Genomic DNA, 26,743 nt, shown 5'->3' with positions numbered 1-26,743 from the left:
TCCCAGGCTCAAGTGATCCTTCCACCTCAGCCTCCCAAGTAGCTGGCACTACAGGTGAGCGCCACCATGCCTGGTTCATTTTTCTAGTTTTTGTAGAGAAAGGGTCTTGCTGTGTTGCCCAGGCTGGTCTGGAACTCCTGAGCACAAGCCATCCGCCTGCCCTGGCCTCCCCAAATGCTGGGATTACAGGCATGAGCCACCAGGACCAGCCTCCACTGCACCTTCATTCTCCCGGCTCCCACAGGGGCGGGCTGGGTGGAACCTGCCCCGCCCCAACCCTGCAAGGTGGGGCTTTGGGGCAGGGACGGGGGATGCTGGGAGAAACATAAGGGAAGGGATGGCCCCTGTGTGCCCAGGCGAATCTGCTGCACTAAGCACATGGCACAGTCCAGGGCAGGTGGAGACTCAGCCAGGTTCCTCCTTCATGGCTGTCGCAACCTGGAATAGAACAGGCGTGTGTGCAAAGCCAGGACCCCACTCCACCAGCACAGGTGCCACCCGAAGCACATGGGGCAAGGGGACGGACACCAGCTGCCTCCAAACGTCCAAGTGAGGGGAGGGCCCCTGAGCACCAAGCCCCGCCCTGGGTGTGCTCCCGGGTTCCCCCACCTGTCTCCCTGAACCTTCCCACCTAGGAGCACCCCCTCCCCCACGCCGGCATTCCCTCCGTACCCACTCACGACTTACCACTCATGACTTCCGTTTCCCACCCACCAGCCTCCGTGCCCCTCTCAGTCCCAGGCCTCCGTGCTCCCTGCTCCGGCCCATCCCCCCGCTCCGTGACATCCCCCCTCCGTGCACGCCCCCCGTCCCCCCTCCTCCATGCCTCCCCTCCGTGTCCCCCCTCCAAGCCCCCTTCTGTGTCCTCCCTCCGTGTCCCCCCTCCGTGTCCCCCCTCCATGCCCACTTCTGTGTCCCCCCTCCGTGTCCCCCACTCCATGCTCCCCTCCGTCTCCCGCTCCGTGTCCCCCTCTCCCTGCCCCCCCATGCCCCCCCGGCCGCGGAGGAGCCCCCCCTCCCCCGCTCCGCTCCGCGCGCGCTCCCGCCCGCGTTTTCGGACTGCACCAGCGGAGCCCCGCGGCGCCAGGGCCGGGCGGAGCGCCTCGTCTGTCGCCGCCGCCCCCACCGGTGCGGGCGCTGCGGCTGCGGCGGGGGGCGCGGGGCGCGGGGGCCGGCGTGCTCCGCACCTGCGGCGGCCGCTGGGTGATGCGGCGGCGCGGGCCGGGGCCGCGGGCGTCCTGAGCGCAGCGCCCGCCCGGGATGCCCGCCGGCCGCTGGCCCGGCCATGTCGTCGTCCTTCTTCAACCCCAGCTTCGCCTTCAGCTCGCACTTCGACCCCGGTGAGTCCCTGGCGGCCCGGCCTGCGCGCCGCTGCCTCCCTCCGCTGCGGACGTGATGCCGTTGGGCCCCACCGGCTCCCGGTTTGCATGGAAATTAACCCTTTCCCCGCCCCGAGCCCAGTCGCAGAAGCAGCCGGACCCCCTGGCGGCCCCAGATCTCGGAGGGGCAGGCCTTGGGCCCCAGCACAAACCGGCCTCCTCCTGTGGGCTGGCGTCCCCCGCCTGGTCGTGACTCCGTGGCTGCCTCCCGGGCACAGGTAACTGGGGCACAGAGGGCCTGCGTGGGCCCCAGGTGTCCAGGAGAGTTGGTCTCAGACTAAGGGCCCTTGGGGATGTGGAGGGTGTCAGCCAGATGGGGTTCAGGCTTGCCATGGCCTCTCCTGGGTCCGGGGCCCTGGCGTGGGAGGCTTCTTCCCAGGCTGGGAGCGGTTCTCGGAGCCCTGCCCAGCCACCAGCAGCGGGCGGGGGATGTGGGGGGAGCAGGGGCCAGTCCACATGACAGAGCCCAGTGGGCAGAGGCTCAGAAGAGAGGGGCTTGGTGGATGCCCAGACCCCCTGACAGTGGGGGCCCGAGGTGACGCTGTCAAGCTGGCTGCAGGGGACCTGAGGCCAGGCCTCTTACCCTGTGTGGCCAGTGCACCAGGCAGGGCACGATTACCCATGGCTGCCTGGCCTCCTGGCTGCGGTGGACAGCTGGGATAGGCAGAGGGGGCTGGGGGCAGCTGGAAGCCCCATCCGTCACCAGGAAGCAGTGGGCTTTCTAACCTCTGCTTCTTCAGATCCGGCCCCTGCTTGGCCTGAGTGGGAGATAACCGCCCCCCCGCCCTGTGCCATCCATGGCCCCAGGGCCAAGTCCCACCCACACGTCACTGGGGCTCTGGCACCAGGCTGAGCCAGCCCAAACAAAGCGTGTTTGCATGTGACGCGATCTCCTGTGTCTCCTTCCCTGGAGCAGGGCCCAGGGCATGCAGTCTGGCAGGGATACACGGGGGTCCCCCGGGCAGATCTTGGTCTGAAGGCATTTGCTTCTCGGAGGAAGGGAGCTGGTGGGAGGTCTGTCTGCTGGGCTTAGGGCTGTGGGTGTCACTTGCTCAGAAACGACTTCCTTTAGTGACTCCTGGGGCTCAGAAGTCCCTGGGTGGTGGGCAGGTGAAGGCCCAGAGCCCAGCAGCCCCCACAACAGCTGTGATGTCTCCCGAGGGCAGGGGGTGGAGGAGGCTTGGGGCAGGTCCTCATAGCATCTGCATGCCAGGCGTGGCCCACGGTGCTTGGTCCTTTCTGTCCCCAGAAGAGAGGGGACCCTCAGCCCACACCCTCCCTTGGGGCCCGGCCTTGCCCTTCGCCATGAGAAGCCCTTTCCCCTGCCTTTGAGTAGCACTGGCTCTGCCCTTCCCTGGGTAAACAGCTGTGATCTGAGTAATTCTAATGTGTCCATTTAATGACTTAGAGGAGAAGAAGTTGTTGGAGACAAGGGGTGTCTCTCCTCTGCAAGATGCTGGGCCAGAGCTGCAGGCACCTGCTGGGCTCCAGGGCCCACCTGCCAGGAGAGGCTGCCTGAGGTTCTGGTGCTGGTGGGGAAGAGTACCCTCCTTCGGATTAAGGGGCTGTGTCTAGGCTCTGCAGCAGCACCCTTGAGGGGGTTAGGGAGGAGAGGGGGGGTCCCGTGCCCTCCCGCTAAACTTAGCCCTGTCTTCCAAGCCTGGCTGCCCGGCGCTGCAGTCCCTCTGCCTGGCCTTGCCTCTGTGAACCTTGGTTTTCCCATCTATAACATGCGCTGACAGTACCTGTGGCAGGCCCAGGTGGGCTTAGTGCTTGGTGAGCACTTGGCTCTGTGCTGGAGGTCGTGGTGCTGGGACAGAGACCCCCCAGGGCCCAAGCTTCCTGCAGCACACGGCTGGCTCCTTGCCATCCCTGAACTGGAGCGAGTTGGTTCCTTCTGAGGCTGCTTGTGTCTGTGGGGGGCACCCAGAGGGGAGGGGCCCACGCTTGTGGCTCTTGCAGTTGACTTGTGTGTCACTCAGCATCTGGGGCAGTGCCAGCACCTGGGCACAGGGGTCTCACCTCAGTCACCAGGCCCCGCCCCGCTGCCGGGCCAGCTCCTTGTTCATCACAGGAGCTGGTGCCAGTCTCCATAGAGGTGATGGCAGTTGTGGTGGTACAGGGGGCAAAGATGCCCGAGAGTGCAGGGCCTGAGCTAGAGTGGAGGCTGTGGGCACAGACTGTGGGCTGCTTGGGCCCCGACCTCCTTCCGCGCCAGGCAGATGTGGGTAGGGCAGGGGGGCACCCGGCCCAGGAGCCTGCTCGAGCACTAGGAAGAGCCGCCTCCTCTGGAGCCCAGCTCTTCCCCCATCTCCCTGGCACTCGGGAGCGTGGGTGAGTGACCCTGGGGGATTTCTTGGCAGCTGCAGCCCTCCAGCCTCTGTGCTGTGTGGCCTTGGGCTCCTCACCCAGCCTCTCTGAACTCCACTCTGCACAGATGAAACCTCGCTCTGGGGTGGGCATGGCGGCCAGGGAAGGCAGGGTGATGGAGGTAGCGCGTGGGCAGGACGGCCGGGTCCAGGCTGGCAGGAAGGGGGTGGCATGGCCTTGAGCGAGCGGAGGTCACCCCTTCTACCTGAGTGCCCCAAGGGAGGGGGCTGACCTTGTTGCTCACCCTCCCCAGCCTTCACCTCCCCTGGTGCGGCCTCAGAGCGCCGTGATTTCTACTCGTCCTGAGCCCTGGGGCCTGGAGCTGTCCTAGGCTGGGAGTGGGCCTGGGGACGCCGCCTTGCTCCATCTTCCAGAGAGGCGCACTGAGCCTGAAGGGGGGGGGTCGAATGCTCTGCACAGTTAGGAGCAGGAGTTTGCCCTGGGGCCGCCTCTGGTTTGCTGACGGGCCCTTCTGTGACTGGCTCTCCATGCCCGTTTTGTCATCTGTAAGGTGGGAATGGCTGTGATGGGCAGGTCTGAAGGGACAGCAGTGGTGCACTGAGGCAAGGGTGGGTACCTGGGCAGGGCCTGTCATGGCTGACCCCGATGCAGAGGTGTCACTGTTGACCAGTGGGCAGGGCTTGGAGCTTGTGGAAGTTCTCGGAACACGTGGCAGCCTGGATTTGCCACCCCCACCTCTCCCCTGTCCCTCGGCTCACGCCCTGTCTCCTGCCCACGGTTCCTCCCTGTGTCTGACCTGAGCCAGGCGCCATGAGGGGTTCCTGGGAGAAATACCTGTGCCTGGCAGTGGTGCTTGCTCTCAGCATTCATGTGAACTGGATCCCTGGCACAGGGCTGGGCAGGCTGGGCCTCAGGGAGATGGTGCTGATGGGGAGAAGGCAGAGGAGGCAGTGAACCCCGGGCCAGGTGTGGCCTTAGTGGCAGGGGCAGGGCTGGACTCAGGGGCTCAAGGGGCTGAGCAGGAGGCCACGGGCCTGGGTGGCCCCTGGGAGTCCTCCCCTTGGAAGGTGCCCCACGGCTGACACTGCCCGGGCGCCATGTGTGGGGTCTGGTTGAAGGCAGCTGCTGCTGCAGCCTCCCAGACCGCTCAGGCTCAGGCAGCAAGCACCTGCCCTTGGAGGAGCTACCTGTCCTCCTCTCGCCCCCTGGGGTCTCAGAGGATGCCCCAGGGGAAGCTGTGCCCGTGGGTTGGGCCCATCCCCCCACTTCCTCTCAGGTCTCCCACCGAGACCCTTAGGCTTCGGGCGTGCAGGCCGAGGTGGGTTCCTGGAGAGGGTCCCATGGGAAGGTTGTGTGGATAGTGGCCTTGGGAAGCAGTCACATGCAGGCCATGGGCCCTGGGCATGGGTCTGGCTCCCACCTGCCAGCGTGAGTGCAGGCACTCGGGGAGGGTGTGGGTGTGAGGCCCCCCGAGGGAGACCATTTCCCTCATTCCGGCACATTCTCCAGGAGGCCAGGCTGTGCGCTTCCCTCCATGGGGCGGTGCAGTGACCCAAAGGACCAGCCTGGGCGCTGGGTGTGCCAGAGGGAGCAGCCCCTGCTGGGGGTTCAGACCCAGCACCTGCCCCTGCGGTGGCCACCCTGTGGGCCCGAGTGCCCCAGAGCTGGCTGGGGTGGGCTGGCAGCTGTTGTGTTGTGTGGAACATGCTGGAAGGTCTGCCTTATGGCGCCCTGCATGTTCGGGACGCATCGACTCCCCGCCATGGCCGCTGCCTCCCTGGCTCCCAACCCTGACCCTGCCTCACGGGAGAGTTCTGCTGTGGGCTGGTGTCCTGAGCTGGGCCCTGCTGTGTGACCATGGACAGGTGTCATAACTTCTCTGTGTCTGTTTCACCTCTTTCACGGGGTCCGGCAGCACCCATGTTCCACGAGGCTCCTGAGAGAACCCGGGTGCCATCACGGCAGCTCCAGGGCTAGTGACCGTTCACGTCCTCTCTGCACTCACCCACCACCCCGGCCACCTGGGAACTGTGCTCCCGCCTGTGCCCCCGGAGGCATCTGCTGAGTGGAATATGTCACCCCAAACCCATGCCCGCCCAGTACCTCGGAATGGGGCCTTATTTGGAACTAGGGTCTTTGCAGCTGTAATCAAGTTAAGATGAGGTCGGCCTGGAGTGGGGTGGGTCCTGAATCCAATGACTGGGGCCTGATAAAAAGGGGAGGAGTGGTGCGCACGGGGGAAGGAGGCCACGTGCAGAGGCTGGAGCAAAGCCAAGCCCAGGAGCACCTGGGGTGGCTATGCCGGGGAGGCAGGAAGGATCCCGCCAGCGCCTCGGAGGGAGCGGCCCTGCCCACACCGTGCTCTCCTCCTCCACCCTCCACAACTGTGAGCACATCCATTCCTTGCCGTCTGGGCCAGCAGCCCGTGGTCCCAGACATGCATCTGGGGGTCCCCTTGGGTCTGAGGGGTGAGCACAGCTGCCTCAAGACATGAGGAGACTCTGACTGCGTCCTAGGAAGAGTTAATCCTTGGAAGAAAATGAGGGTACGTGCTGGCCCCCAGCCTCAGAACCCGCCAGGGCGCTTGGCTGGGTGTGAGGAGGAAGCATGCCAGGGCCACAGCTGCGTGGCGTCCTCTGCCTCCTCCTCAGGCCACGGGGTAGGCAGGGGGTCCACGGCGTGCCCCCGTGTCTACTCGGATGTGGTGTGGTGGCGAGCCTGGGACCACGCGGTTCCTCCTGTCACTGGCCTCCTGTCTCCGGCTACAGGGTCCTTCCAGGGTGGGTTTTTCTCGAAGGCCACCTGACCCTTCTGTGCACCTCAGGGCAAGGCTGACGGGAGGCCCACTTGACCACTCCTGGGTGGGAGCCTGATGCAAAGCACCTGCCGTGGGGCCTATGGCCTGCGGTCCTGTCCGTGGTGGCACAGATCCAGGGGCCCAGGAGCCCGTGTCTGTGGTGGGGAGACCCCTGTCCCCTCAACAGGCCACAGTAACAGGAGGGCTTTGGCGTCTGGGCCCCTCTGGGCCTGGCCCTGCCTTTCACAGAGGAACAAGCGCCAGTGGGACCGGCGGCTTTGGCCTCCCCGCCCCCCGCAGAGGAAGCCGGCAGAGGAAATGAGGGCAGCGGACGGGGCCGGAGCCAGTTCCCAGGCACCTCTGAGGACTGTCACTGGAGGCGGCGTCCTCGCCAAGTCCCCAGCCTCCCTCTGCAGGGACCGGGGCCTAGGGTCAGGGGGCCGGGGCCTTGGGTGGGCTGGGGTACACCCGGGGGTCACTCTGGGGTTACAGTCACAGTCAAAGCCGCGTGGGAGCAACACCAGAGCCCGGTACGTGGGGGTTTCTGGGAGGACGCAGGCTGTGCTCCCGTTGCCAGCCTGGGGGTGGGGGCTGTGGTCGGGAGACTCCTGCTCCTGCAGGGACCCTGCCAGTGGAGGTGGCCATGCCAGAGCAGGCAGGGCCTCTGCAGTGGGCGAGTCTGGGCAGCTGGGGCCACCTGCCCCCGGGGGAGTGAGGGCCAGGATGCTGTCCTGAGCCGGGGCTGCTCAAGGCCACCTCTCATGGTGGGGCGTGGCCAGCCTATCCCCATCTCACCTCGGGGAGGGTGTGGGGTCCCTGCTGCTGATGGACAGGAGTCCGGCTCCACCCACCTGCCAGGGTCCCCAGGAAGACCCCTGCCTGCCCCTGGTGTCAGGCAGCCCTGGCCAGCTGGCCTGGGGGAGCCAGGCTGGGGGGCAGGGGAGCCTGGCCCAGGACCAGGGCTCTGCCGAGTCGCCTCTGTGCCAAGGCCACGGTTTGAGGCTGTGTCTTGATGGAGCTGGGGACACCGTCCTCTGTGTGAGGATCCGTCCGACGAGGGCCTAGTGCTCACGGGGGCCGCCCGACGAGGGCCTGGCGCTCACGGGGGCCGCTCTGGCTTCGCTTCTCCGCTTCTGGGACTTCTTAGTGACTTTGAACAAGGGGCCTTGGGTTCCCTCTGTACGTGGTCCTGCGGATTCTGTAGCCGGTGGGGCCTGCTTAGGGTTTGGGCTCCACTGTGTGGCCCACATGGAATTTCCTCGAACCCCCTGGGAAAAAGGCGTGTGGCTTCCTAGTGACCACGGCACACACAGGCGCGCTCTGGCCTCGGGGGTGCGGGTCCGGGGCTTCTCCCCAGTGGATTTAACCATGTGGCAGCACACCCAGCCCCCGAGAGTCCCTGAGAGCTCCTGCCACTGCCCCCAGGACAGCCACTCGGCCCATCACTCGCCACTGCCCCAAGGACAGCCACCTGGCCCGTCGCTCGCCGGCACCCTCCCCCGCCGCATGTTGGGGATCTCGCTCGCTCACTGTGGATGATGCTCAGTTGTGGGCTGTCCCGTGGCTGTCCCATGGGCTGTCTCGTGGGCTGCTATCGTGGACGCTGGAGTGAGGGCCCCTTTACTGAGAGATAATTCACATACCAAGGACCCACCTGTGTCAAGTGAGCAGCTCAGGGCTTTCCTGCATTCCCAAGACTGCAGCCATGGCACGGCTAGCCCCGTGCCCGAGGGCATCACTCCGCATCCCCTGCCCCCAGCCCTGGCAGCCACCGATCTGTGTTGGTCTCTGGGTGCCTGGCCTGGGCGTCCGTCTCATAAGCAGGGTCCTGTGGCCTTGGCCTCTTTGGGCCCTGCGGTTTTCACTGTGTGTATAGCGGCCCCAGGGATCGGGGTGCTGGTGTGTGACTGTGGGGCACTGTCCAGGGAGCTTTCAGGAGGTGATGCCATTTTGCCCCCATCCCCATGGACGAGCGTCTCCACAGCTTCCCCTCCCACCAGCGCCGGCTGCTGTTTTCATAACGCCAGGGCTCGTGAGCCTGTGGGGCTACCCATGGTGGTCTTGTCTGCCTTTCCGTGGCGAAAGATGCCAGGAGCCTTTCCAGGGCCTGCCCAGCCCTTCTGAGCCCCTCAGGCGAGTGCCTGTTGGAAATATTTCCTCCTTGGTGATTGGTACCTGGTATCGGGCAGCCCTGGCCAGCTGGCCTGTGGGAACCAGGCTCGGGGCAGCGGGCAGGTCCTGGACACGAGGCCTCAGGTCTGTGCGCCGTGAGCAGGCGGCTGCTGCTTCACTTGCCGTGACCCTGTGCAGGGCTGAGCACCAGCAGCTCCCACCCTGAAATGGGCTGAGGCGGGAGCACTTGCGCCAGGGGCTGGCACACGCCCCGCTTTCCTTCCCAGGGAGCTGGGTGCAGACACTGACCAGCATACCGCCAGGCTCGGGCACCTTCTCTCCCTGGGAAGCTGCCTGGAATCTCTGTGGCCCAGAGGCTGGCGTCCCTGAAAGCAGCTCCTGGCCCCAGGGATGAATGACGGGGAGGACGGATCCTGTGCGGACCCTGGCTCCGGAGGCTGGGCCCCCACCCTGCTCTCTGCCTTGGGGTCTGGTGAGATGCTCAGCTGCTGCTGGAGCCCGAACTGGTGCGTCAGACTCTGTTTTATTTTTCCTTCTGTGACAGGCGGCCCTGCGAGTCCTGTCTAAAAATAACTGCAGCCGGCGTGCATCCGCGACGCTCGGCCGCCCTGGCCGTGGACCTGCCCGTTTCCTCCTTGGCAAGCCTGAGCCCGGCAGGCCCTGCTGCTGCCCAGCCAGCACTGAGGGAGAGTCTCAGTCTGTGCAGGTCCCTAGGGGGCCAGCTGGATGCCGGGCTGCGTCAGGGCTGGGAGCCCGAGATGCACAGGAGGGTAGGCCCCCAGGAAGAGTGGGACTGAGGGCCAAGGTGTTGGGAAACAGTGTGTGTCAAGCGGGGACAGGCCAGGAGTGAAGAGATGGGGGCTGTGGGACCTTAGCTGGAGCTGCCTGCCCCTTGGGAGCTTCTCTGCTGTCAGGCATCAGCCTGCTGGGGAACCAGGGGCATTCCAGGTGCCCGTCCCAACAGCCTTGGTGTGGGCCCTGGGGCATCTCATGCTGATGGAGGCTGGGCCTGGGCTGTGTCATGCGTCAACAGAGGGGACATCCCTTGTGAGTGTCCAGCTGGCAGAACTCGCTTCCCTCCCTGGGCTGGGCTGGGCACCCATGTTTGATTGCAGGGTTGGCTGTCGAGGGGCAGGAGAGTCAGGCTTAAAGATGCTGGCGTGGTAACCCCCGGGGACCACGCGGGGGTCCCTGCAGCAGAGAGTGGGGCTAGTCCCAGCCCTGAGGGAGGGCTGGATGCCCACCTTGGGGCTGCCAGCATGTGGGACAGGCATGTGCGTGGAGGGCACGTGTGCGTCTATGAGTACACGAAGCCCCGGGTGGGAGGCGAGTGTGTGCGTGGGCGGGTGCAGTGAATGCGGTGTTGGGTGGACCCGGCCCAGGCCCACGGACCTTGCCATGTCCTGGGCTTGTCCCGGAAGCTTACATTTTATGTGGCCTCTCCTGAAAGTAACCGTGGCCGGCCTGCTTATCCATGGTCCTTACCTGTGGACACTCGGGCTCCCCTCTCTTGGTGGGGGCAGAGTCTTGTGACTTACAGCCCCTGCTCTGTCTTCACCTGCCACTCAGAATCCCACGTGGCAGACAGTGCCCACATCTATCTGGTCTCCGGAGTGACTGTGGGGACAGTTCAGGGCCGGGCACCATGCTGCGTCCAGGGCCTGTGGGGACGCCGTCACTGTCCTAGAGGCTCCTCCCGCCCCTCCCCTGTGTCAGGAGGCCTGTGGGGTCTTGCCGCACCCCTGCCCAGGGCCCTGCTTCTGACTCAGCGGGGGGGTCTTCAGTTTCCTGCCTGCCTGGCGCTCAGGGCCGAGGAGGGGTCCGCTGGACTGGGGCTCTCTGTAGCAGGAGCTGATTGAATCCCGAAAGACACAGTCCCAAGTGCCATCATTCTGAGTGTGGAAATCCCAAAAGATCAAAATTCCAAAAACCAAATTCAGGAAAAAATGATTTAAAAGATTCTTTAAAAGACATTTAGGCCGGGCGTGGTGGCTCACACCTGTAATCCCAGCACTTTGGGAGGCCAAGGCGGGTGGATCACCAGGTCAGGAGTTTTAGACCAGTCTGGCCAACATAGTGAAACCCTGTCTCTACTAAAAACACAAAAAATTCGCTGGGCATGGTGGCGGGTGCCTGTAATCCCAGCTACTCGGGAGGCTGAGGCAGGAGAATGGTGTGAACCCGGGAGGCAGAGCTTGCAGTGAGCTGAGAACGCACCGCCGCACTCCAGCCTGGGTGACAGAGCGAGACTGTGTCTCAAAAAAAAAAGACATTTATTTGCATTTGAAAAGGGGATTTATTTGAAAAGCATAAAAACTTCAGAGGTCACTTCACACAATACAATAGGCCATAGTAACATACATTGTTGCAGAAACCCTCAGGCTACTAAGGTTGCATACAGTTACCGGCCAATGAACAGATGAACTGTGCTCCTAAAGAAATGGGGGGCTCACACCTGTAATCCCAGCACTTTGGGAGGCTGAGGCAAGAGGATCGCTTGAGCCCAGGAGTTCAAGGCCACCTTGGGTAACACAATGAAACCCCATCTCTACAAACAATAAAAAATTAGCCGGGCATGGTGGTGCGTACCTGTAGTTCCAGCTACTGGGAAGGCTGAAGTGAGAGGATTGCTTGAGCCCAGGAGTTCGAGGCTACAGTGAGCTCTGATGGCACCACTGTACTCCAGCCTGGGTGACAGAGAGAGACCTTATTTAAAAAAAAGAAAATAATTGGTTGGGTGGCTCACATATGCAATCTCAGCGCTTTGGGAGGCCGAGGCAGGTGGATCACAAGGTCAGGAGTTCAAGACCAGCCTGGCCAAGATGGTGAAACCCCGTCTCTACTAAAAATACAAAAATTAGCTAGGTGTGGTGGCAGGCGCCTGTAATCCCAGCTGCTCAGGAGGCTGAGGCACAGAATTGCTTGAACGCGGGAGGCGGAGGTTGCAGTGAGCCAAGATTGTGCCATTGCTCTCCAGCCTGGATGACAGAGCAAGACTCCATCTCAAAAAGAAAAAGAAAATAACAAAAAATAGTGGGAAAAAACTAAAAAGAGAAAGAAAAAGAAAATTGGATTTATGAAAAAGTGTGTGGCAGGGCCAGGTGACGGGCAGCTGCACAGAAACGTTTCCTAAGAGCTGGTTGCCTCTCATGACCATGTGGCGAGCCTGTGCATTTCGATGAGGAACTGCTTTTTTTCCCATAGGCTGTGGCTCTCCTTGGAGAACACGTTCACGTTGATCATCTGCGTGGCACTGCTCTTTTTTTTTTTTTTTTGAGATGGGGTTTCACTGTTGTTGCCCAGGCTGGAGTGCAGTGATACGATCTCAGCTGGGCTCACTGTGGCCTCCGCCTCCTGGGTTCAAGCGATTCTCCTGTCTCAGCCTCCCTAGTAGCTGGAATTACAGGTGCCTGTCACTGTGCTGGGTTAATTTTTGTATTTTTAGTGGAGACGGGGTTTCACTATGTTGGCCGGGATGGTCTCGAACTCCTGATCTCAGGTGGTCCGCCTGCCTTGGCTTCCCAAAGTGCTGGGATTACAGGCGTGAGCCGTCATTGCTCCTTTTGAAATTCTGTGATTCGGCCCGTACTGCATGAGTATTCCTATTAGATTTTCTCATCTTCCGTGCCGCACTTCTGTGTTGTTGGGGGTACGGGAGGTCCACTGCGCGTGGGCCTCATACACAGACCGCAGATTTGGCGGAAATAGTGCTGGTGATGGAGCAGCAACAGCATCACAAAGCGTCCTCTCATCCTGCCGTACGCACGAGTATCTTCGAGCCAGTTAGTAACTTCCCCGGCTTCTTAGGGCAAATGCAGCTGTTAATTCCCTGAACGCTCCAGGGTGTCATCAGCTGGGAGGAACGCCCACGCAGGCAAATGACGCATCTTTAAACGGAAGTTCCTGTCTCGTCTGAATTTTCCGCCCAGTGCGTTGGGCGGAACAGAAAAGACAAACTTTATTGGTGACATCTTCAAAGTCACTGTTAGAAGCCTTGATCACACCTAATTCCAAATCTGTCATTATGGTTTGGGGATTCTATTGAAATCCATTTTCTTCCACACAGTCCACCAAATCTTCAAATACATGCTGATAAGGTACTGTACTTTTCCCAGTTGTTAATACAGAAACAAGCCAGGAAAGCCCTGGAATTTCCTAATCAACAGGAGCATGAATTGTATATAGCTGATAAAAATCAGTGGGGATGGAGGCTGGGCATAGTGGCTCATGCCTGTAATCCCAGCACTTTGGGAGGCCGAGGTGGGCGGATCACCTCAGATAGGGAGTTCAAGACCAGCCTGACCAACATGGTGAAACCCCGTCTCCACAAAAATACAAAAATTAGCCAAGTGTGGTGGTGGATGTTTGTAATCCTCACTACTTGGGAAGACAGTGGGAGAATTGCTTGAACCTGGGAGGCGGAGGTTGCAGTGAGCTGAAATCGCACCACCGTACTCCATCCTGGGTGACAGAGTGAGACTCGGTCTCAAAAAAAAAAAAAATCAGCAGAGCTGGTTTTAAAGGTGCCATCCATTAGGCAAAGTGAAGCATGCACTGGTTTTTGTTAGATTTAGTACTAAATATTAGAATCCATCTTCTCCAGTGGTCAGATTCCCAAGGATAGCTCAGCTCACTGCCGAACGTGCTTTGTAACAGGAAGGAGCGTTGGTGTCAGCAAGCATCTGCTTCTGAGGTTGCTGACCTGGTTGAAGTCTTCTCTGACAAAGGACTTTTGTTGTGGTTTGCTGTTTTCTTGAGACAGGGTTTTGCTCTGTGGCCCAGGCTAGAGTGCAGTGGTGCAATGGTGGCTCACTGCAGCCTTGACCTCCTGGGCTCAAGCGATCCTCCTGCCTCAGCCTCCCAACAAGCTGGGACCACAGGTTGGAGTCACACTGCTGGCTGATTCTTGAATTTTTGTAGGGACGGGGTCTCATTATGTTGTCCAGGTGGGTCACAAACTCCTGGGCTCAAGTGATCCTTCTGTCTCCACCTCCCAAAGCTCTGGGATTACAGGTGTGAGCCCCCACTCCCAGCCAAAGGGTTTGTTTTTGTTTTTGTTTTTTGTTTTTTGTTTTTGAGACTGAGTCATGCTTTGTTGCTCAGGCTGGAGTATGGTGGCGCAATCTTGGCTCACTGCAATCTCCACCTCCCAGGTTCAAACGATTCTCCTGCCTCAGTCTCCCAAGTAGCTGGGATTACAGGCAAGTGCCACCAGGCCTGGCTAATTTTTTTTTGTATTTTTAGTAGAAATAAGGTTTCACTATGTTGGCCAGTCTGGTCTTGAACTCCTGACCTCAGGTGATCCACCCACCTCAGCCTCCCAAAGTGCTGGGATTACAGGTGTGAGCCACCATGCCCGGCCCCAAGGCTGTTTTTTTGAAGGCAAACATAGCACTGCCTGTGAGGGGTTGGAAGTCTCATGCGACTGAATAATTTGGCGGGGAGATTTGTATTTTTTGCTTGTGTTTTCACTTCTATGATCGAGTTGATACCCAAATTAAAGGCCATGCTTGTCAACCTGACCGTGTGCATCTCCTTTGAGCACACTTACTTTCCAAATAAAGACAATCTCAGGGTCCTCGCTCTGCCTAATGTGACACAACCCTCTGGTGATTGTGATTTTGGGGATTTTAGATTTCAGGGGTTTCAGCGTATTCTGGAGGATGGCGTTGAGACGGTGTCTTTCGGGATTATGATCAAAGTCCCTCCTTAATCACTCCCAGGCAGGTCCGGCTTTTGGGGTCAAGGTGTCCTTTGGACACAGCCTTTGTCCTGGGAGGCTTGGGGGAGATGGGCCCAAATAACCAGCCAGATGGGGGAGGCCGGGCCTCTGAAGAACTGGGTCGCGTGGGGGCCTGGCCTCAGGTGGTTGCTGCCCCGCAGATGCGTCTGAGCCACAAGTGTGTGCACACGGCCCTGGCCACGGCACCCCCCAGCCCCAGGGAGCCTTGCTTCATAGAAAAGTTAATGCTTGATCCCAGGCACCGGGTCTGTCCTTTCGTTTCTGGGGGATGTATCTTTCTACCTCACCTTGGGGATGTGGGGGCGGACGGGGGAGTGGGGAGGCAGGTGGCCTGGGCCTGGGTTCTGTGCAGGGCCTGGGTTCTGTGCAGGTGGGGCTTGGCCGACACCTGGTTTCCGTGTCTCCACCTGGAAAAGTGACTGTGTCTCTGCTTGGGAATTCTGTTCCTCTCAGACTCTTCTGTGTCTGGGCCCTTGTGCAAACCTTTGCAGAGAAACCCTGTTCCGCAGCCAAAAAGTTCTATCTGCCCTGCAGTAGGGGGCACAGAGGGCCCCCTCCTCTCTTCTCCTGCCCCAGGGACCCCAAGAATCTTGCTACTTCAGCCTGCCGCTGAGAGAGGTGGGGTATTCGTGACCGACAATGGGGACCACTCTGGGCTTCCCAGGGACACTGGCCTGACCCCTGGGCGTGCTGACTCCCCCAGTACCGCCTGCCCTTGACTCAGCGGCACGCCTGCCAGGGTTGCGCCAGTTCCTTCCTGCACGGGATCCCGTTTGCATCACCAGATGTGGGAAGGGGACCCTGGTGCCAGGAGGTCCTCAGATGCCTCGCTGAGGCCCACCGGCCGGCCACCCAGGCAGAGAGGCCCCTGTCTGTTTGCCTTTGGGGCCAGAGCCCGCTTCCAGCCTGCTGACCACCCCTTGTGCCCCGCCTTTCCATGTGGCAGTGCCAGGGGGCGTCTCAGGTCCCCAGAGACATTGGATGAGGAATGAGCTCTTCACAGTGTGAGCAGTGGAGGGTGTCTGGCTGTGACAGGGGCGTCCCCCAGGACAGCCTGTTGTGGGAATAGTCCCTGTTCTGGGAGGATCTGGGCGGCTTCCCAGGGGGCATCCCTGGTGGCAGAGCACAAAGGAGGTCTGGGGGGATGGGCAGTGAGCTGCCGGGGGTGCTGAGGAGTAGGATGGGGGGAGCATTGGGATCAGGGGGAGCCCTAGGATGGGGTGGGGAGCACTAGGTTGAGGGAGCCCTAGGAATGGGGGGGAGCGCTAGGATGGGGAGGAGCGCCTGTCCCCACCCAGCATTGACACACGGATGTCAAACTGTTCACTTAAAAAAAATGTACTGGGGCTGGGCGCGGTGGCTCGCGCTTGTAATCCCAGCACTTTGGGAGGCTGAGGCGGGTGGATCACGAGGTCAGGAAATCGAGACCATCCTGGCTAACACAGTGAAAGCCCGTCTCTACTAAAAATACAAAAAACTAGCCAGGCGTGCTGGCGGCGCCTGTCGTCCCAGCTACTCGGGAGGCTGAGGCAGGAGAATGGTGTGAACCCGGGAGGCGGAGCTTGCAGTGAGCCGAGATTGCGCCACTGCACTCCAGTCTGGGCCACAGAGCGAGACTCCATCTCCAGAAAAAAAAAAAAATGTATTGAGGGTATAATTCCCACAACACAAAATAACCATCTTACAGCAAACAGCTCAGGGGCTTGTAGAACATTCACCATGGTGTGGAAACCACCACCGCTTCTAGTTCCGGAACATTCTCATCAGCCCAGAAGGACGCCCTGCACCCATCAGTGGTCCCTCCCCATCCCCCTCCCCTCAGCTACCCGCACACTTTCTGTGTCTGGATTTGCCTGTCTGGGTACCAAGTATCCATGGAACCGTGTGCTGTCCCATCAGGATGCCCCAGGCTGGTCCACTGCGGTCCCATGGCAGCGCGAGGGCTCACTTGTTATTTCCCATTAAAAAAGTCACGGTCCTCACGGGTCAGCTGCTCACCTTCCTCGGGGCTTGAGCTGCCAGACCAGAGGGACATGCCCCTCCAGGAAGACTGGGGAAACTGAAGCACCAGGCATTTTGAGGCTGGGTGGTGGGGGCCCTTCCAGTGGGGGTTCCTGAATACCCTGTGCCTCAGGCCCTGCCTCCAAGGGGACCCTGGACAAGCAGAGAGCACGGACAGGCGTCAATGGGGGGCAGAGCTCATGGGAGCACAGGCTTCAAGCACCCCAGGCACCCAGGGCTGTTGTGAGCCCATGGCCATGGGAGCCAAGCCCAGGGTGGGCTGGGGGCTCCATGGACAGGGCTTTTAGAAGTGGCTGTGATCTAGGTCAGGAATGGCCATGGTGGGTGACTCTGCAGACCCCCGGGGAGGCGTGAGCAGGGTCCCCCTGGGCTGGTGCCTTGGGTGGAGGTTGGAGGCCTGCAAGGGGCTGGAGGATGTGGAGAGAAGACAAGGGATCGGAGGGGCTGGGTTTCCTCAGGGAGCTGGGATGGGTGGGTGGGGGAAGGAGTTATGTTTCCCATAGGGCCAGGGAGGGCCGGGGCAGGACCGCATGGGGAGCTGGTTTCAGCGGTGTGTGGTTGCGAAACTCCCGGGCAGCCTGGTGAAGACGTAGGGTGTGGGCGGTGGCCACCCGGCCTGGTGAAGACGTAGGGTGTGGGGGGTGGCCACCTGGCCTGGTGAAGACATAGGGTGTGGGCGGTGGCCACCCGGCCTGGTGACGGGGCTGGAGGCTGCGGCGGTGGGCGATGTGTTGGGGTCAGGGAAGGGAACCTGCACCAGCTCAGGAGAGGAGGGTCCAGCCCAGGATGGGTGGGTTGCGGACAATGGAGGGGGTGCCCAGAAGCTGGAGGAGGCTGGCGGGGCTGCCCTGGCCCCAGAATGCAGCTCTCAGGATGGCCGTCCCTTTTGCTCACCAGTCATGGGACATATTCAACCCAGAGCTCTGCCAGGGTGCACCCAGGACAGAGCCTGGATCGCTGCCCCATCGCTGGCCTGGCCAAGGCACCTCCACCCCGGTCTCCGTGTCTCCCTCACCTGGGGACACCTCGCCAACTACCCACCTGGGGGCTATTCCCAAGCATCCTGGTGTCGTCCTCACTGGCAGGGTCATCTGCTCCTTGGATACTCAGGTGGGCTTTGCTGGTTCAGAGCAGGACTGTGGACACAGGCAAGGGTGTCCGTGTGTGTGCGCGAGTGTGTGCATGTGCGAACGTGTCCACGAGTGAGCATGAGTGAGAGCGTGTATGTGTGCATCTGTGACAGCACATGCGTGTGTGTGCATGTGTGAGAGCACATGTATGAGAGTGTGCATATGTGGACATGTCCATGAGTGAGCATGTGTGAGAGCGTGAGTGTGTGCATTTGTGGGCATGAGTGTGTGCATGTGTGTGAGAGCACGTGTCTGTGTGTGTGTGCAAGTGTGTGCCAGTGTGTCTCTGCTCCTTCCCTCCCTTGCCCCAGGTGCGCCACAGGCACCTCAGGACATTGGTGTCCCCTCCCACACTGTATTCAGTGCCTTCCATTGGGGGATCCCCAGGGCTCATCCCCAGGTACCTCATCCCAGAGCCATGTGTGGCTTCAAGTCCAGCCAGTCATCCTGGAGGCTGGTACTGGTCCAGAGGACAGTGCCTGTGTGCTGGCCTGGGCTGTGGTCTCGGGCAGGGAGGGTCCCTGTGGACTGGGGTGGGCTCCTCCCAGGACCACACCAGGTGCTTTGCAAGGGACCGGGGGCTTTGGGACTGCAGGTCAAGATGGAGGAGCTAGTGGGAGGCTGAGCGTGGTGGGGGCAGCGCAAAGTGGACGGAGACCCCAGGGCAGGTGGCCATTCTGCGTCCAGCGCGGCTCTGTAAAGGCAGTAGTGATGGGATCAGGTTTGAGTGATAATCAACTACAATTATACATCGTCTGATTCTAAATGCAGTGCATGCTTGCTGTAGAAAATGTGAACGTGCAGAAGGCAACCAACTGGATTTCTACCTCCCAAGACAAACACTTCATTCTTTGGTGTATTTTTTCTCAGCTTTCTTCTGTGTTTTTTTGACAAAGTTGTGATCAGGATTTATAAACAGTTCTATGTCCTGCTTTTTGTTTCTACCCTTACTGAGGGTAGAGGGAAGAGAACCAAATGGCGCATGGTGACCGTGTGTAATATCCTTAGTTCTAACATCTGTATATGAGACGTCAAAGCCCATCAAATATGTATATGCACATCTATCTATACCCCACGCCCTACAGCCACAATAACACGTTTCCCTCACGCCCTGGTCTTGGGCGCCCTGCACGTCCTGCTTCTTTTCCTTAGCATAACATCGTTGCTATCATCCCATATGTTTAAAACACCTTCTTTTCTTTGAGACAGGGTCTTGCTCCATCACCCAGGCTCGAGTACGGTGGCACAATCTCAGCTCACTGCAACCTCCACGCCCAGGCTTAAGCAATCCTGCCACCTCAGCCTCCCGAGTAGCTGGGACCACAGGCGTGTGATACTATGCCTGGCTAATGTTTTTTTTTTGTTTTGTATTTTTAAATGGGATTTTGCCATGTTGGCCAGGCTGGTCTCAAACTCCTGAGCTCAAGCAATCCACCAGTCTTGGCTTCCTGGGATTACAGGTGTGAGCCACCTCGCCACCTCACCTGGCCTAAAACATAGTCTTAAACTCACTTTTTATGGCTTATTTTGCAGATATACCATTGTTTTTATTTCATCATTTTTTCACTGTTGAACATTTAGGCTCTTTTTTACTTTTTGTTTTTGAGATGGAGTCTCGCTCTGTCCCCCAGGCTGGAGTGCAGTGGTGCGATTACTGCAACCTCTGCCTCCCGGGTTCATGGCATTCTCCTGCCTCAGCCTCCCGAGTAGCTGGGACTACAGGTGCCCACTACCACACCTGGCTAATTTTTTTTGTATTTTTAGTAGAGATGGGTTTTCACCATGTTAGCCAGGATGGCCTCAATCTCCTGACCTTGTGATCTGCCTGCCTCAGCCTCCCAGAATGCTGGGATTACAGGCGTGAGCCACCACGCCCGGCCTCTTTTTTACTCTTATAAATACCACTGCAATGAACATCTTTGTGCAAATAGCTTTTTCCATCTGTGGCGTTCACTTTCTCATTCTTTATTTGTATTCTGGATGCATGTGCCCTCGAGGTTATTTTCTTTTTTTCTTTTTTTTTTTTTGAGACAGAGTCTTGCTCTGTCACCCAGGCTGGAGTGCAGTGGCGTGATCTCGGCTCACTGCAAGCTCCGCCTTCCGGGTTTCACGCCATTCTCTTGTCTCAGCCTCCCGAGTAGCTGGGACTACAGGTGCTGCCACCGCGCCCGGCTAATTTTTTGTATTTTTAATAGAGACGGGGTTTCACCGTGTTAGCCAGGATGGTCTTGATCTCCTGACCTCGTGATCTGCCCACTTCGGCCTCCCAAAGTGCTGGGATTACAGGCGTGAGCCACCATGCCCGGCCGAGGTTATTTTCTTAGTGTAAATTCCCAGATGTGGAATTACTTGGCTGGAAAGAAGGCAGGTCTCCAGGCTGTTCTGCTTTAACACCCACCAAACTGCCGGGGCCGCCGGTTCTGATTTACTTTCTTCTAAAAACTCCCACTGTCTGGAAGCTGGACATGTTATAATTCTGCATTTCTTTATGATCAAGGCTGGACATCTTCTCGTGGATTTTGGGCAGTTTGGTTTTTTGTTGTTGGTTGGTTGTTTTGAGACGGCGTCTTGCTCTCGCCCAGGCTGGAGTGCAGTGGTGCGATCTTGGTGGCTCACTATAACCTCCACCTCTTGGGATCAAGCAATTCCCCTGCCTCAGCCTCCCGAGTAGCTGGGATTACAGGCCCGTGCCACCACGCCCGGCTAAGTTTTGTATTTTTAGTAGAGATGGGGTTTCATCATATTGATTAGGCTGGTCTCAAACTCCTGACCTTGGGTGATCCGCCCGCCTCAGCCTCCCAAAGTGCTGGGATTACAGGCGTGAGCTACTGTGCCCAGTCTTGTTTATGTTTGGGTTCTTAAAGTATTAGTTAATTTTCACTAATTGTGTGTTCTGTGTAGTCATGACATCAGCTCTTTGACACATTTTTTGTAAATTGTTTTTTCTGGTTCGCTGTGTGCCTTTAATTTGAGGGCTTTTATCGAACACACTTTTTCTTTTTTTTTTTTTTTTGAGATGGAGTTTTGCTCTTGTTGCCCAGGTTGGAGTGCAGTGGCACGATTTCAGCTCACTGCAGCCTCTGCCTCACGGGTTCAAGCAATTCTCCTGTCTCAGCCTCCCGAGTAGCTAGGATTACAGAAACATGCCACCACGCCCAGCTAATTTTTGTATTTTTAGTAGAGACGGGGTTTCATCATATTGATTAGGCTGGTCTCGAACTCCTGACCTCAGGTGATCCTCCCGCCTCGGCCTCCCAAAGTGCTGGGATTCCAGGCGTGAGCCACCACTCCCGGCTGGAACAGACGTTTTTATGGAGTCAAAGCCTTCAATCTTTTCTTTTGTGATCCCTTCCATTGCTTTTAGCTTAAAAATCCTTCTCCATTCAGAAATCTAATAGTTACCTATTTTCTTTTAAGATGTTGTGATCTAACTTAGAATCATTTAATCTAAGTTATGCAGTCAGGCTTTTATTTATTTATTTTTTTTTGGTGGGGGGAGTCTCGATCTGTCGATAGCCCAGGCAGGAGTGCAGTGGCACAATCTTGGCTCACTGCATCTTCCACCTCGGGAGTTCAAGCGATTCTTCTGCCTCAGTCTCCCGAGTAGCTGGGATTTCAGGCATGCGCCACCCGGATATTGCATTTTTAGTAGAGGCAGAGTTTCACCATGTTGGCCAGGCTGGTGTCGAACTCCTGACCTCAAGTGATCCACCCACCTCGGCCTTCCAAAGTGCTGGGATTACATCCGTGAGCCACCACGCCCGGCCTGCAGTCAGGCTTGTCATGGAGCGTGGAATCCTCTGCACAGCCAGGCCCAGATTTTGGCGGGTCTGTGCCCCAGCACTGTGAGGTCCTCATTGTTGTAGCTTCTGACCTGTTAATCCCTAGAAGGGCAAATTTCCTGTCTGTGCTTTCTTTTTCCACCCTGTTAGCTTCTTTCACTGGGGAGCTTCGTCTACGGCAGTGTCTCTAATGGGCACCAGCACGTTGGACTTTGGGATTCACAGGAGTGAGCTGGGCTCTGACTCTGCCACACTCTCGAGTGTGGATTTGATTAAGACAGAAGCTTTGGCCGGGCGCGGTGGCTCAAGCCTGTAATCCCAGCACTTTGGGAGGCCGAGACGGGGGGATCACGAGGTCAGGAGATCGAGACCATCCTGGCCTACACGGTGAAACCCCATCTCTACTAAAAAATACAAAAAATTAGCCGGGCGAGGTAGCGGGCGCCTGTAGTCCCAGCTACTTGGGAGGCTGAGGCAGGAGAATGGCGTAAACCCGGGAAGCGGAGCTTGCAGTGAGCTGAGATCTGGCCACTGCACTCCAGCCTGGGCGACAGAGCGAGACGCTGTCTCAAAAAAAAAAAAAAAAAGACAGAAGCTTTAATAACAATGAAGGCGAACTCCTCCTACGCTGGAAATGTGAATGGCTGGGGGGCGGGGGGCGGGCACTGAGAGTGGGTGGGTGGCTCTTAAGGGAGCCCTCTGGGCTCCTGCAGGCCCCCTGCCCAGCCCTCTTGCCACTCTGTTGTTCCAGCTGCAGCAGCCCTCCCTGGGGGTACCTCCAGGGGCCACTGTCCTCTCGGCCACCCAGAGGCCTGCTCTTCCCTGACAATGTGGCCACCCTGTCCCAGAGTTGCGGCCACATTGCTCCAGGTGTGAACACCTGGCCAGCACAGAGCAATGGGGAGGGCAGTGTGGGGGCTGGGACAAGGGGCCTTGACCTTTACCCCCAGGCTCCCATCTGCAGCTTTGCTGATCCTGACCCATTTGTGGGTGTGATTTGGGGACATTTTGGGGGCATTTTTGGGGGGTGTGGGCCAGGCTGGGTCTGTGCAAGAGATCCTGGCTGTTGGTGCCACGAAAGCTGAAAGAGACTGTCTCGGGGAGGGAGGGGAGGGGAGCGAGCCTCGAGTTCCTGGAGGGGTGCATGGAGCCACTTAGCAGGAAGCTTCCTGAGGGGCCGAGCGGGGACAGGGGTGGGGACAGAGAGCCACACCTTGTGTGCTGGCCACCCTGGCCACCCATCCCTGCAGGAAGGCAGCTTGGGCGGAGGAAGCATGCAGGGGCAACCCTGGGCCTTGTGCTCACCTTGGGTGCACCTGCCGTTGTGGGGTGAATGGCCGGGAACCTTGGAACCTCAGACTGAGCTGGCATGTGGGGATCACGCCCACACCCATGGGGCATGCCAGGCACGCCCAATGGGTGAGCAGAGCCTGGAGCCCCGGACAGGTAGGGCCCAAGGTTCTGGAAGAGGCGGTGTAAGTGGAGAGAGTGGAGGCCTCGCCTTACCCTGTGGGGATCACACCCCGTGGCCACTCACCATGGGGCCCCTGGACTCCACACAATCCTGGCCTTATCAGGGGTGGGGATTGCTAACTGTGGGGCGACATGCTGAGGAGACAGACTGTGAAGCCAGAGGGGCCAAGGAGGCTGGAGGACCGGGTGTGGCCATGGGAGGCGGGGCTGCGTGGACACAGGAGGTGGGGGCTGCATGGAGTCGAGGGGAAGTGCATTTGGACCCAACACAGAAAACTTCCTAGCTCTCGGCTTTGACCAGGGCCACCCTGTGCTGCAGTGAACACCCGGTCCTGGGGACAGCCCTGTAGATGCTGGACCAGGTCAGGTGATTGTCCTGGGACTCCAGGGTCTGCACAGGCTGCCTGGGACCTGGGGCTGCTGGAGGCAGCTCCGGCCTGGGACGTGTGCAGGTTGCGGGGGTGGGGGCTCGCCGAGCCAGGTGTGCCCAAGGGCTTGGGCTGTGGGGCCATCCTCAGGCTCAGCCAGGCCACTCTCGGAACTCTCTCATGGCCTTCGAGGGAGGACCGTGTGCCGGCAATGCTGCCGGCTGCGGCACCCCAAGCTGGGATCCCTCAGCTCTGCCCTGAGCAAGCGCCATCCTGGACCATGCCTGTGTTTTGAGCTGAGGCTACGCTGTGCCTGGAGCTGGTCTCCCTGTTCCTCCATGCGTGGTCCAGCGTCCCGGGAGCCACCTGTCCTCTCCACCGCCCGTGTAAAATGGCTGAGAGTGCCACCTGGTGGGCGTGAGGGTCGCGCTGACTGTGCGTCCATGCCTCGGTGGAAAGGGTGGTTACAAGTGAAGTGGACTTTGGGGGATGGGGACAGGGGGGCTGGCTGGCCGGGGCGGGGTGGGGCTGGGTCCTCACTGCTCAGGGGGACTCACAGGTGAGGGGCCACTCCCAGGAGGGTGGGAACAACTCAAAACCGGCAGCCTGTTGTGGGGGTGTCTCTACCACAAACACCTTCTCTTCCCTGCTCTTGGCCCCCTGCCAGCTCCCTCTGGCTGGCTCTGCCTCTTCCCACCCCAACCTCTCAGCAGAGGCAGCACTCCGGAGCCAGAGAATGGCCAAATGAGACATTAACTTTGAAACTGGAGGCTAAGGCGGGAAGATGGATTGAACCTAGGAGTTTGAGACCAGCCTAGACAACATAGTGAGACCTGTCTCTACAAAAAAAATGTAAACATTAGCTGAGAATGGTGGTGCAAGCCTTTGGTCTGAGCTACCTTGGGAGGCTAAGGCGGGAGGATTATTTGAGCTCAGGAGTTTGAGGCTGCTGTGAGCCGTGATTGCACCACTGTGCTCCAGCCTGGGTGACAGAGCGAGATTCTATCTCAAAAAGAAAAGAAAAGATAAAGCGGGCCCAGTGGCTCATGCCTGTAATCCCAGCACTTTGGGAGGCCAAGGCAGGTGGATCACCTGAAGTCAGGAGTTCGAGACCAGCCTGGCTAACATAGTGAAACCCCAGCTCTACTAAAAATACAAAAGTTCTCCAGGGGTGGTGGTGGCGGCAGGTGCCTGTAATCCCAGCTACTTGGGGGGCTGAGGTGGGAGAATCACTTGAAATGGGGAGGCGGAGGTTGCAGTGAGCTGAGATCATGCCACTGCACTCTAGCCTGGGTAACAGAGTGAGACTCTGTCAAAAAAGAAAGAGAGAGAGAGAGGGAGGGAAAGGGAAGGAGGGGGAGAGAGAGAGAGAGAAAGAAAGAGAAAGGAAGGAAGGAAAGAGGAGAGGAGAGGAGGAAAAACTGGCACCAGAGGCCTCTAGGGTTAGCCTGGGCAGAGTCCTTGAAGCCGACCTGGACCTGCCCCCTGCACGTCCAGCCACGTGTGCACAGCAGATGTGCCCTCGCCACCCCCACCTTGGGACCAGCTGGTGCCAGGCCTGAGCCACTGCATCTGAGTAGGGCTTTGAGGATTGATGGTGGCCCTCTAGGGACCAGCCCAGCCACCAAGCTTTCTGTGGCACCCCCACCCTCGCTGGGCCCGTCCTGTGTCCCAGGAGGCACAGGGGTTGGGGGCAGATACCACAAAGGCTTTGCTTCCGAGCCCCTCGGAAGGGCCGCTGTGTGAGTTTCCTGTGGCCGCTGTGGCCACTGACTACAGATTTCATGGAGTCAATCATTGTAGGTTCTGGAGATCAGAAATTGAAAGTCACTCACTTTCTTTTCTTTTGGGGGGGACAGAGTCTCACTCTGTCGCCCAGGCTGGAGTGCAGTGGCGCAATCTCAGTTCACTGTAGCGTCTGCCTCCCAGGTAGCTGGGATTACAGGCACACGCCACCATGGCCGGCTAGTTTTTTGTATTTTTAGTAGAGACAGGGTTTCACCATGTTGGCCAGGCTGGTCTTAAACTCCTGACCTCAGGTGATCCACCCACCTTGGCCTCCCAAAATGCTGGGATTACAGGCGTGAGCCACCACACCCGGCCAAAAGTCACTTTCATTGGGTGCAGTCAACACAGTGGAGGCTGGGCTCTGGGGAGAGTCCACCCCTGGCCTTTTCAGCCCCTTGCATCCACAGCTCACGGCCCCCACGGCCCCCACGGCCCCCATGGCCTCTGCTTCTGCAGTCACTTCTCTCGTCTCCAGTTCCTGCCTCCCTCGTCCAAAGACCCTCGGGATGACCCTGGCTCGCCTGGCAATCCGGGCCAGTGGCCTCACCTCAGGTCCTTTCCTTAATCCCGCCTGCAAAGTTCCTTTTGCCGTGTAGGGCACTCAGTCTCACGTTTTGAGGATTGGGAGGTGGACAGCTCTAGGGGCGTTACTCTGCATACACCAGGTGCCCTCTTGCCGAATCTGGGGAAATTTGAGAATCAAACTAAACAATTATAGTAACACATTACAGCTCATTGGAATGAAAAGGAGCTCCTAAGTGTGATGTAAATAAATGGGAATGATAGTGTCTTGAGCACTGATATGAAAAAAGCAAGTGGGGGTGAAGGCCCTGTCCTCCCTCACGGCAGAGTGCTGACCAGGAGACGCAGCAGGAACAGTAGAAATAGTCACCAGCCAAGCCAGGTGGCACATGCCTGTCACATCTGTAATCCCAGCTACCCGAGAGGCAGGGCAGGGAGGACTGCTTGAGGCCAGGAGTTCCCGGCTGCAGTGAGCTGTGATCGCACCACTGTATTCCCATCCGGACAACACAGTGAGACCCCATCTCTAAAACAAATAGAGTCACCCTCTGGGGGTCCCAAGAGTGGCTGATTCAGTGCCAGTGGACAAGGCTGGTGGACAGAGGACTCAAGGGCTGTGACGATCCTGGTGCATTTTACCCCGCATGGGTGAGGCCCTGGTTCCTTGTGTGGACAGTGGCCTTAGGAAGCCACAGCCTGGACACGTGTGTGCATGCTGGTGTCACAGTGTATCCACCACAGGCTCACACAGGCACCCTCCAGCCCAGCTGCAGAGGAGGCAGAACTGCTCCCATTCTCACCATGGCCAGGGGCAGTGCAGCGGAGGGTTGGGGCATCAGCAGGGGTCACCAGGGTTGGGGGCGGTCTGCTTTGAAGGGACCTTTCAGTGCGGCTGCTTTCTTGGGCTCTCGTAAGGCCTGCGGGAGGACCAGGGACTGCAGTATGGCCAGGCTGGGCTTGGAAGAGCCTGAGGGCTGCGCGGTATGTGTGGCAGCAGAGGGCCGGGCTTGGAAGAGCCTGGGGGACACTGTGCAGCATGGGTGGTAGCAGAGGGTTAAACAGTGGGATGCTGGTTTAAATGGGCTTTCAAGAAGTTTCAGAAACAAAGTCATGTGCAACTTGTGTTTTCCTGGGCACAAGCTTCTGGGCTGTGAGGTCCCAGATACCCCTTCTCGCATCTGGGAAGAGTGAGGCATTAATGAGCGGGACAGGCAAGCAGACCCCACAGAGGCCTCCCCACCTGCTCGTGGGGCTAACCCCAAGGAAATAAGTGGA

At 59.0% G+C, this 26,743-nt stretch overlaps 1 protein-coding gene across 6 annotated transcripts in view; it reads left to right on the top strand.

Moving 5' to 3' along the window:
• Positions 1 to 1,056: 1,056 nt before the first annotated feature.
• Positions 1,057 to 26,743, top strand: part of LOC105469289 (apoptosis associated tyrosine kinase) — a 45,731-nt gene continuing 20,044 nt past the window's right edge. For 2 of the 6 annotated variants that reach the window (XM_071081797.1, XM_011720156.3), the window contains exon 1: positions 1,208 to 1,340. Coding sequence is in view for 2 of the 6 variants with exons in the window: in XM_011720152.2 (XP_011718454.2) it covers positions 1,286 to 1,340 (55 nt within the window). In the remaining 4 variants the exon portion in view is untranslated. The other 4 variants (XM_011720152.2, XM_071081796.1, XM_011720154.3 and 1 more) reach the window with 4 other exon arrangements.

Source organism: Macaca nemestrina, chromosome 17, assembly GCF_043159975.1.
Source record: "Macaca nemestrina isolate mMacNem1 chromosome 17, mMacNem.hap1, whole genome shotgun sequence".
NCBI lineage: Eukaryota > Metazoa > Chordata > Mammalia > Primates > Cercopithecidae > Macaca > Macaca nemestrina.
This window is presented reverse-complemented; position numbering and strand designations above follow the sequence as displayed.